The sequence below is a fragment of the Zosterops lateralis genome, assembly GCF_965231275.1.
Source record: "Zosterops lateralis genome assembly, chromosome: 5".
Lineage (NCBI taxonomy): Eukaryota > Metazoa > Chordata > Aves > Passeriformes > Zosteropidae > Zosterops > Zosterops lateralis.
In genome coordinates, this window is record NC_139766.1 from 49,970,894 (window position 1) to 49,983,373 (window position 12,480).

At 37.0% G+C, this 12,480-nt stretch overlaps 1 protein-coding gene across 1 annotated transcript in view; it reads right to left on the reverse strand.

The window, feature by feature from the left end:
* BANK1 (B cell scaffold protein with ankyrin repeats 1) overlaps nucleotides 1–7,344 on the reverse strand; it is a gene marked incomplete at its 5' end in the record, with an annotated part of 117,090 nt that extends 109,746 nt beyond the window's left edge. The window contains 2 exons of the mRNA XM_083861087.1: nucleotides 5,937–6,335; nucleotides 7,326–7,344. Coding sequence (XP_083717213.1) covers nucleotides 5,937–6,335; nucleotides 7,326–7,344 — 418 coding nt within the window. The remainder of the gene's footprint in view (nucleotides 1–5,936; nucleotides 6,336–7,325) is intronic.
* Nucleotides 7,345–12,480: the final 5,136 nt, after the last annotated feature.

Below are 12,480 nucleotides of genomic sequence, written 5' to 3' on the forward strand. Positions count from 1 at the left end.
TCTTCAGATACTGACAGACATTGATGAGGTTCCTTCTCAGTTGTCTCTTCTCAAGGCCCAACTCTCTCAGCCTGTGCCCTATAAGATACTGTATTAACATTTTCAGGACCAAGTTCAGGACTCACAGCTTTTTAAGTAAGTACACAGAGACTCTACCAAGAGCAAAATCTGATTCTATTTTTCTACTGTGAACTTAAATAGGTGTTATACTTCATTTTTTCAGGGATAAGTGACAATTTCTTTAGTCTGGATGGCTAAACAACCCTTATTTTATCTAATTTCCAAGAAGATGGCACTAATCTAACAGGAGTAACATTATGGTGAAATTACAAATGGCAATTTTGCTATAACAACAGTTGTGTGCAAAAAAAATATACAAGGGGTACCTTTACAGAGGTCTTCTCTAGATGCCTTCCAACAATAACTTTTCAATAATTGTGACTGGTAACCACAGTGCAAGACTCAGTCAGACTCAGTAATACATTACATGAAGGACATATAAGACTACACATTCACACAGCCATTTTACAGCATTACCTGCAAAAATACTTTCTGGGAATCTTAAGTGATTTGTCAGCTTTAGAAACAGAGTCACAACTGCAATTAAATACTGACTGATGACTGGGCCATAAACAATACATAAATTTGGATGATGTCCATTTCAAACCTTGAAAGAGCAGACTAAAAATGATAAATCCATTAGATTAATTTTTAAAATAAAAAAAATTATAAATTAAATAAACAGAAAATTGCAGTATGTTAAGTTAGCACATGCTGTTGCAATAATGCTTATGTTCTAATCATCTAATTATTAACCAAACTTTTAATGAGTTTGTCCTAAACGCTCCTAAAATTGCTAAGAATGTTAAAATTTTTTTTAAAAACATGTTAAAAAACTTGAAGATGTTAGTGCACTCATTTTTCCAGGTGTAATGACTTCTCATTCAATTGCTGTCAAAAATAAGAGGAAAAAAAATCACATGCATGACACATACTTTAGAATCTAAGGGTACAGATTACCACGAATAGCTACGTAGATTAGAACATGAGCTGCTAAGAAACCTAACAAACTTCACAAATAAACCCCAACAAGTAAAGTCTTCTCTGAATTTTGCAGAAAAAAGAGAAGAAATAGCAAAGAAGTCAAACGGTTTAAGTGACAGGGGATGACAGTCTCAACATCTTATCTGGGGTTGCCACCTCCAGACAACCACTTCAGCTTCTCTTCTGCTTTGAAATAGCCAGGATCTCATGTCAGATGAAAGAAGTTAGTGACATAAACCAGTTTTCTGTTGTCAGCCATTACCAACCCCCATCACTGCACTGGCATCTGTTCTGTGTGGAATGGAGAAGCACAGCATCTCAGGAAGATGTAATACTCTGGTAATTTTAGCAGTCCCTCCAGGGTAGTTCAAAGACACATTGGCAAGGCAAAACAGAAATGAGAGCTACACTGCAGCACACACCAACTAACAAAATGTCCCTTCCGTTCTTGTGCTTATGATACAGTCACACAGCTTAATTTCATTTTAATAAAAAAATTAATTGGCATTTGAGGTGCTCTGCAGAAAGCAGAGGACTTCACTACCTTAAAACACCAAGAGTGGTATGCACTGTCTGAATGTAAATACATTGGGGAAGGAGTAAACAGAGGCACAACCATGTGATCTCATTTACTGAAACCTCTCCTAGCAGTGAATGAGGCCAGAACCTGCTTTCCTCTATTTATTCCGTCTTGCATGTTCAGGGGAGAAATCTTCACAATCAAGACTTAGGTCACACACACACACACACACACACACACACACACACACACACGGTATTTAGTATTCACAAACAAACAAGACTAAAAATTCTAGTAATTCTCTTTTTTCTTCAACTTTAAGGTTTTTTAGTACTTTAGCTTAACTTTCTCATAGACTCCAAGTCAGGGTCAAAATTTAGGTGAAACACTTGCCTACTGAATCTAATGGTAAAATTCCCACTTAAATCAGAGGTTTAGCTCATCAGCACAAGTCTTCCTCACAGCCTAAGGAAATCCATTGGCATTCATTACTTGTATTTGAGTACCAAAGTGAAGAGGATTTTACAATAGGAAATTACAGGAAATTACAATAAAATTGATGCCACTGTACCAGAAATGAAACAAGAAACAGATACCATAAAAGTTATGGTAAAAATATAATTATTTCTTTCTCTTTTCTGTGGTCTGCACAATGGAAATTAGCCCCTCAGTATTTGAAGTGGCCTGAAGATCTGCATGAGTAAAGCCCTATTTTAACTCCCAGCCTGCTTTTCCCACATTTACTTATTAGAGAAAAAGCCCCTATGCTAGTATCTCATTTGTCCACATCTATACTCTTCTACTAGTTGTAAAAGTAGTTTTCTTAACATTACTCTTCTTGATCATTAAAACTTTGTGCTGATACATGGAATACCTTTTAGGTAAACAATCAGAAATTAATGACATAATGCTGTCTCCGGTAAAAGCTACAGATTTGTTCTGAGAATCTTTCCTGGGCTGTCAAAGACTCCAGGTGCCATTTTCTAGTTTGGTTATGTTACTTTATGTACCTCTCACCTTTTAATACAATGGCAAATAATGAATGGATACATGTAGGTTTGCTGAGCTGTTATCAACTATCAAATTTGGTAGAGTAAATTCTCTTCATATTTTGGCATTAAAAGGAAAAAAGGGATATCACTGCTTGGGGAAAAGGCTGGAAGTGGAAGTGACCAGAGTTGCTTTTGTTGAGCTTTAAAAAATGAAACGTAATAAAACTGCAAGCAGACAAATGGATACTTATGACTCCTGAGCTGTACCAAGAAGTCCCACCAAAACTCTAATAAAAGTGTCAGCACACTTAAGAAACAGTGTCACAGAAAATTATTTGTATTAGATAAGACCTGTTCTCTTTTTGCACCATTAATACTGAGGACAGCTACAGGAGAAATCATGGACATTTAAGGATCCAAGTTAACTACCTACAGATGTGAATATCTATCTACATCCTTTACATCCTTACATGTGTGCCTGAATTTGAAGTATTTCAGGATTAAAAAGAAAAACCCCAGCTATTTTTAGTACCCCAGGATATTGAATTAATACTTTGAAAATATGTCAATCTAAAAAAAAGGGTACACAGTTCATCAGACCAAGGACAATAGTAGGAAGATACAGGAGAAGGAAGGCCAGGAGATGCAAGCAAAATACACCTTCTGATTCTACTTTCAACAATATTGGGAAAAGCTGGTTAAAAAAAGCCAGAATTCTAGAGTCTCACTGGGCTATCTTTGATGTTAACATAGAATAATAAAACTTCTGAGTGTTCTCATTTTTTCTCTGGGAGGTTTTTTTTTAATGGCAATAGGCACAGGATCTACAAAATTCAAAACCAACTTAGAATCTGAATGTGGCATTTTCAAACAGTGAAATATTTTACAATCAAATCCTGCAAAAGGAATTTTTGACAATAATAAAAATATTTGTCTTCCTCTTCATGCAGAAGATGAATATAAGAAATTCTGTCAGCATTCTGGAAATATATGTTAGAAAGGTCACTCTCCATGTCGTAGTTCTCCCTTTACTCCTCCAAGAACATGTTCAAACAGGCATGACAAACCATCCAGATTTTGTGTTTGAACCACATTACAGACAAACAAGCTCTTTGCTGAGTACAAAATCCCCTGCATCTTCTGTTTTATTTAGTTTTACTCAACATTTTAATTAGTTTTGGTTTTTGCCTAGAATGTTTGGCATATATACTACTTTAGAGCCAGAAGGAGATTTTAACAGATAGAGCCCTGTCCGCCCCAAGAAGATGAAACCAGCACCATCTGGTAGGTGAAATAATTACAGGGGCATAAATAAAATGAGATTTATTTTGCACTTTTTCCATCACAGGTTGTAGGGATAGTGTGGAGAGAATAGCACCTAGGAGAGAAGAGACAGCTAAGAACTTACCTTGCCTATGAGCTTTCCTGAGTATGGGGAAGTCTGTAGTGGAAGAGTGGTGACTTCTAGCACCTATGCTATGCCATTGTTAACATTTTCCAGGAGAATGTTAAATTGTGAGATAACCTGATTTAGCATCCATCTTTAGCTGTTCTAACTGCCTGTAAGTTAGAGCCCTGGCATCCATTACTTCTAGGATCTTGATGGCCCACTGTCCTAACGTATTAACAGAATTTAGTTGGAGTGGAAGGCATATGGAGTGACCATTATAATTAAAGCAAACTATTAAGTTTTTAGACTGGTAGAGCAACAGCTCTTGTCAATACTGAGAAGACAAGAAGCTACAAATGCTTGGAAGAGAAAGTTAAGAGTAATGAACAGTTTAGCAGGAAAAAAAGGAACTGAAAACCTCAAAGAATATAAACAGAAGTGTTTTTTCATCACTATCTCTAAAAGGGTCAAGAATATAAGTGTCTAGGGATAAGCACTGAAAACAAAAGGGATTGAAGACAATAATCCATATGAAAAGAAATGGGAAATCTTGTGTGTCTGGTGCTGATGAAAGGCAAAAAAACACGCTCAAAAGGAAAAATAATCCTTGTATATACTCAACAAGGGAAAAATCTTCTTTCCCAGATGTGCAATCTGTCAAAATCCCTGTCACAGGTATCACAAAGTCTAAGAGCTTAACAGGATTCTACAAAAGAGTATCATATATACAGACACCATTATCTTTAAGCAAAGGTAAATACTGACAAACCATACATATCTTCATTCCTCAGAACTTAAATCAACACTCAGATGAAAGCAAATCTCTTTGTTGGAACACTTCCACCATGCAACAGAGAGAAGAGCAGAGGTCTCCTATCAAGCACTGATCTAAGCTGGCCTGGCTGGTGGCCAGGGCACACCAGTACAGAAAAAACCAGGGCTGGAGCAGTTCTAAGCTATGAGTGTGGAGGAGAGTTTAGCCCTGAAGCACCAGGCATCATCACACTTCCAGTACTGGATATAGCTCAGTGCACTGAACTTGTCTGACCCCAGCCACAGTCTATGCATCCCCCATAAAGATGTTCACACTGAGACTGAGGCCTTCAACAACTATTCATTAATTCAGCTTTCTCCTAATCTCTGAAATTGCTGATATTGGTCACTGTCAAAGCAAGGTCATTTGAACACCTACGAAACCTCAGGCATTACACATACGTCCCAAGGGCACATGTAAGTATTCTTGTGAATGCATTGACCTAAGCAAAGAACTTTCCCGTGCCTTCTAGGGAAACCGTTTGTTGTTGCAGAAGGGTTTGCAATTTCCTGTGCATGTGTCAACTGATAGTATCTAAACACAGTTACTTCCTATATACACACACACAGAGTATAGACCCACTGTTTTCATCCCATTAAAAAACTGCCAAGAAGCTTCAGTCTGAAGCTATATATTTGACACAGACAGAAATTGCAAATATTACCTTCTGAAACCGAAACGGACAACTGTAATGAGCCCAAATCATCACGTCTGAGATATGTACTGAGGAAAAGGTTATTCAATACTGAAGAGAAGATGCTTGGGATAGAAAGAGTCTAAAATGTTTTTTTAAAAACACTGATTACATCTAGGCAGACTGTGTGTAGACATATTCTGGACAGATTTTAAAGCCCTATAGTCTACTTAAGCTTACCTGCTTAAGCACAAGGCAGCAGGGACATCCAGCTAGGTCACTCATTCAGCTGGGGTCTCTCTACCCCAGTTTTCAAAAGAATATTCTTGGTTGCTCATGTGCATCCAAAACTAGGTTAAGCTCTGAGTAAAAATCCTGAAATCAGGATGTCTTTCTCAAGCACAAACTCCCATTCCAATAAAATGACACCTTTGCATGTAACAAAGAGAGAAGCACAATATTCTGCTTGGTAGACAAAATCTTGGCTAAATAGCAAGAGCTGAGAGGAGGTAAGAGATTACAAACAAGCAGTACTATGTTACCTGGTTGAATAACTTCTTTAACAACAGAAATATATTCCTCAGGTTTCTGATCAGTAGAAATCTCTTTGCTGCCTCCAGTTAAAGTCAGTATCTCATAAAGAATCTCTGAATTCTCCACTCCACAAAGCAGAATTACCACATTATCCGGAGGTTTTAAAACTTGTTCCAGAAAGTAACTTCTCTTTTCATTCAGGCAGTTAAGAAGTCCACATGAGAGTATCAGGAGTTTACATTTATAAGACAGTAAACAGGGTAGCTCCTGGTGCTTGAAAGATGAGTTCTCTAGATCGTAGAGTAAGATTCCTTCTTTGTTCACTATGAGTCCAAAAAGAGATTTTAAATACAGAGCCCACTCTTCTGCTTCTTGTTCATATATCACAAGGATATTCTTTGTATTTTCTAGAGAGAAGAAAACATTAAAAAAAAAGTTTCAAATGTGTTTTAAATCCATTATAAATATCAGAAGGCAGATTGTTTCCCCCCATAATAGAAACTTGAGGTGCTGAAGAAATTACCTTCAGCAGAAATCAGCTCATCACCTTGAGTTGATAATCATCTCCTTATTTCTAAGACCAAGGCAGAAAGATTGTCCACAGAAATACTTGAAAAATAGCTCAAGATATTATGTTTAGAATAACTAATATTTCAGAATAAATATTGAAACGGCAGTGTAGGAAGCAGAGCACATTCACACATTCTGCTTCCTCCTAGAGTCTTGACAAATAGGCGATAGTATTAAAAATGGAACACAGCTTTTAATGACAGAAGTAAAGAATATATATTTGAACACATGAACATAATCTGACTTTATTAGAAAATCAATTGGTATGTTTAGGTTTTTGTCAGCATAGTGTTAGGACAGTAAATTGTGATCTTTCTTTACTGTCCTTATTCTAAGAAAATTACTTGAGCCCTGGCAAAAATAAATCTAGAACTGTATTCTTTTAATTCTCTTTCCCTTTAAGATGTAAAACATGATGATAGCAAGACAACTAATACTCTTCCACAGCGTTACTAGGGTGACAGTTTGAGACAGAGGCAACAGGCACAAGCTGAAACACAGGGGGCTGCCTCAGAGCATCAGGAAAGGCTTTTTTTTAGTGTGAGTACTGGCACAGGCTGCCTGGAGATGTCTGGAATCTTGGAGCTACTCAAAAGGTGTCTGGATATGGTCCTGTCTCTAGGTGTACAAAAGAGCTCCCAGATGTCCCATCCAACCTCAGTCATTCCGTGGTTGTGTGAAACCATCAAAAACTGTGATTTAATAAGCAACATAATAACAGCATACATCAAGCCAGGGTAGCTTAATAGCCCCAGAGCAATTCACAGTCACAGGCCCGTGGAGCAACAATGTGAGGCTGAGGAATAGATATAGCTTCTGCACTTTACCTCCACTGTGCTTCTCCATCCTCCAGGGTGTCTGCCTGCTGGGCAGGGTCAGGCAGCCTGACTGACACTTGCCTGCAGGACACCACAGCTCCTTTGAGTGCCTATGCTGCTCCACTGTCAGGATCAGGACATATGGAAACAAGGGGTACACAGCGTTAGAATATTTCTAGGGGACACAAAGGGTGTGGACAATGGGATGCACTGTTTAAAGCATAGTACAGATGTAGCTAAGGAGAATAAAAAACTTGTCAAAGATCCCAAATAAGTCCATGCATAAAAGAAGAAAGTGAACCTATATCTCCAGTCCAGGATTAATGCATAAATTATTTGTCTTCCCTTCCTTTTAGAAGAAATTATTTCTACACCTTGTTCATCCATTCTTTACTCTGGAGATACTTGAAACAAAGTTTACTCAGCAAAAGCTGATTGAAATTTGTAGAATAGGGACACTATCATTTAGTCTCTTGAGTTCATATGTGTACAAACTGCTTGGAGGACAGTTGCCATCTTTTTGAGATTCATGAATGCTCACCCATTCACAGAGTTTTCTGTCACAGGAAATCATAAAGGCCCATGCTCAACATAGTAGCAGGTGATGATATTTCAAGTTAACTAACTTACCAGTACATGAAAGCATGGTAATATTTGTCAAAATGTATTTGTAGAGGTGAATACTGTATTTCTCATGGTAAAAACTATCTGAAAAATACCTATTGCTGATAAAATGCTGACGGTTAATGGTAAGAATAATAGCACTGTATTTCTCATTTAACTCAGAGCAAAATTGTTTGGTTTATGATGCTGGGATAAAAAAAAAAAAAAAATCTATGTACCCTTGCCTTCATTACAGTTTGTAAACTGGGATTAATACTCTTCCCACTACAATGGAGACATTGTAGAACTCTTCCTAATTTATTTTTTTTTTTTCTGCACTTTTGTGAACCCTCCTGCCTTTCTTTTCAAAGTGCTTTCTGAGAAAACCCGAATGGCATACAGGGTAGGAGTTCCTTCATACAGTGTATGGGAAGAAAAAAATAACCTTGGGTATGCACACATGCTCATAAACTATGAATTTCACATTCATTCACCACTGTGCAAATGGAAAGTATAAGGCTTGAATACTCAAGAAATTCTAAAGATAAAAGTGAGAAACATGCATTGAAAGGATAAAAGAAGACACAAAGTAATTCCACTTCCATACGGAATATCTGCACCAGTCTGCAGCTTTGATCTTAGCTAAGCAGAAATGAGAAAGGGGCTTTACAATGTTTATTGAAGGCTCAATTGCATTTCTTCTTAACTATATTGATTTTTGTATATGAGAAAGAAAGCTTTATTTGTGTAAGAAAGGGGAGTGAAATATATCTAACACCACGCTTGATGGAATAAAGGCTCTGCAACACACATCTCATAAAGCTCTAATGCAATATGGTTCCCCTATTTAATTTCTCTTTTCTATCTATGTGCAGAGGAAAGAGCTGTGCTGTTCAGTGAGAGTTTTCATACTGCAGTTTGGTGCAGTGTTTATTGAAGCAAGCAGCAAGTGCTATCAAGTTACCTATGGGAAACCAAATGTGGGTATGTTCTGAATTATAAGCTTGCATTTTTTTTCTGACATTGATCTGCCTTCTATAATAAGAGTTAACTCCAAAATTAAGCAGGAATGTAAGGCTTGCACCTTACTTCCCCCAAATTGTATTAAAAGGTGAAATATCACTATTTTGAAATGCTTGCCTGAATTGAAATGTGGAGTCAAAGTTTACCCTACAAATAGCTACAATACTCCCTATCAAAAATCTACTCTATGTACTAGTAGCTTTTTCCTGTCATACAGTGTTTTTGCCTTCAGAGATTCAACTAAGATGCAGGCAGCTTACTTGAAAATTATAGCCCACCAAAACTCTGCCTTCAGAACAGTATTATTTTAACCTGAAACAAACAAACAAACAAAAAATCAAGTGTAGCTTTAATGCAACACCACCCAGTACTGAATATACAGTAACAATGCTCAACTTTTCAGCCAGAGTTTTTTCCTCTTCATTTTCATCTCCTACTGAATACTTTTTTGAATTTACTGCACTTGAAACATAATGTAAGTTGAGATTAATTTTGTTCCCTTGAAAGTTAATGTAATAGAACCTATCATATCCTGACAAAATTAAGCTGTGCTTCATCTGCTCCTACTTGGAAACTGGCTCAAAGATAGAAATAAAATGCATTATTAGTTCAGCAACGAGAAATAGTAAGAAAATTAATGCAGTCATCCATACTGAAAGGGGTTCTCTGACAAGCAAAACTCTTCTCTAGTTACTAGTGCATGGTTGCCCAAGAAAGCACATTTCAGCGCAAGAAAGCACATCTCATGTCATCTGAAGGGCTCTATAAAAAAACCTGCTAGATCGTACGAGACTACTGTGACCAAGCACAAATCAAGAACTTGTGTATACAGGGCAAAGGAACATGTCTTTTATGGCAAGAATTATAAGATATACTGGGAAAAAAAAAAAAAAAAAAAAAAAAAAAAAAAAAAAAAAAAAAAAAAAAAAAAAAGAAGCAAGTGTATTAGAGAGTTAAAGGAAACCTCAAGATCTCTACAATGCACCAAACACATCAGGAAGGCAAAGGAAACAAATTGAAAATTGGGATCTAGTAGCTGTTCTTTAACAGATATCTCAGTTTATGATCACCTTGCAATCTTATAGAAGATAATTTCTATGTGCTTAGAAATAATCAAGAAACACTTGGTAACACTCATCTTTGAGAATAACACTGCACAGGTGTCAACTCCTTCCCTATCTTTTTAAAGGCCTTTTAGGTTTGTAGGAGTTCATAAAGGTTTGTAGGTGAAATGCTTTACTTCTAGGTATCTCTGACCTGCATTTTACTACACCTGTTTCCAAAAATTCAGCGCTAACTTACTTTGCCTTAAATAAGGCTGATTACAATTAGGATAGGGTTTAAAAACTGGCTCTACAGTTCCACTACCTTTAGACATTTTGGTGAAAAAAAATTAGGTTTGAACATCAAGTTTTAATGCAAAGATGAATCACCATATTTCTCAGGGTTGTCCAGAGTCTTTTCCAGTTAGGGTACTGGAAAAAGGTACTAACAATGGAATTCCCTGCTGTTCACTCAGCTGCCCATGAACTCCTATATCCACATACCAAGCCTGCCATAGTCAGTCCTAACAAAAATGAAATGCGAGTCTGTTTACAGTCCTCACCTCCATCCCTTTGATACCTGTGTGAAGAAAACACCCTCTCAAATTGTTCTCCACCACTATGTTGGGAAAGGACAGGATCAACTGCTAGACAAAGCATAAATTTTTTCCCTTTTATTTCTTCCTGTCACAGATGTCCTCACTTAGGGAATGGAAGGTTGCTCGATTTTTTTAAAATATCAGTCTTAAAAGGAAAGACATTTGAGAAAGAAATATATGAACTCTGTCAGTATGCAATGAACTATTGTCCATCAGCAAAAATTTGCTAAAATAAGTACAGTAGTTAAATATCTCAAAGGAGAAGTGGAAAGGCACAGAAGTTCTTGCTCACTTTCTCATAATATATTGATGATAAATCTGGGCAACATAAGTGATATGGAATGACATCCATTGCATCTTTAATTCTTTTGTGAATAGTAGACTACACTCTCCAGGATTACCATGAATAACTTTTCATGCTAAAAACTTACACAAAAAGAAGCAGTACTTTTTTCTTCCAGGCAAGTAGTGCCAGGATACAGCTATTCAAGAATTTACAAGTTGAATGCGTTTACCTACTTCATCCTGTAGGATAAACTGGGTATAGTTAATGGTCATGACAAAATGAAAAAAAAAAATGGAGCATGAGAAATATAAGAAACCCAGATTCCCCTCTTTGCTCAGACATTTTCAAAACTTTTCTTCTACTCTAAAGAAGATTCATTTCCATCTGGGCTGTATGTAGGATGAAAATGACAAGCATACATACTAGTTCAAATGAGACTTTATAATCTAAAGATTTTTAGTCTCTTGGCCTCTTTGCAATCTTTTGACAAACATTCAAACATTCATCTTTTCACACTGCTTGCCCTGATCACTAACAGTGATATGATAAGAACCACAAAAAGTTTCACTAGCACTTCAAACAACACCTGCAATCTAACATTTGGAAATAGAATGAGAACATTTAATTCAGCACTAATGAGTGGCCTTAGCATAACAAACTGCCCCTCACCCATCCAGGAGGTATTGATTTTCCCAGCCAGCACACCTCACACATGTCCAGTAAATGTGTCTCAAAATGCAACTGCAGCTCTTGGTTGCTGGAATTCTGCAAGGCAAATCCCCTGAAGCAAGCCAAAATGCATTCATCGTGGGAAGGACAGCAGAAAGCACTTTAGAACTACTTGCAGATAATGGAAAATGTTTTCAAGGCATTTTGTGTTGCTTCTCTGAGGTGTTCCAGTAAAGGAAATTAAAATTATAAAAGCCACTTTTAAACTTTAGAGTGAGATCACAAAGTAGCGAAATTGCCGCAGCGCTGTGGTACACCTGTTTCAATTAAAGCAATTATCCTAAAACACAGGGCATTCCTGCCCTCACTGTATCAGCCAGCAGTGGCTGCACTTTTATTCTCAAATGCTTATTTAACTAGCATATAGTAAGAACACTTTCATTGTTTATGTACTTTCTGTTGGTAATTGCTAAATTGTATGTGAAAACAAATACTTGCTCTATCTATATAAAATCAAGCCTCAGGTCTTCATCATTCTTCTTACTAAGCTTAGTGAGGCCTGGAGTGCGCAAAATTAGGTTCTACAGAGAGGAAAAACTTTTGTACAAATGAGTTTATGCTTGATCTAGTTGGTTTTCCCTGTAAAGACATTCCATTGATCTTCCCTACAGTAACAATGGGAACATGGAACCAAATAAATTCCTGGGGTGTCTTTCCACAGCATCAACCTGGCACAGGTAGACCAGAAAGATACCTGACTATCAAACACAACAAAGCTAACATTATGCCCAAAAAGCTGTTATTAAAAAAACTTGTTATTAAAAAATGCTGTTATTAAAAGCTGTCTCATCAAGGAATATAGCCTTATTTCCTGGTTTAAGCCTTTCTCTCTGATCTGTCCCATGAATCCTTACAGCTGAATGGACAGGTCTCTCACTCCT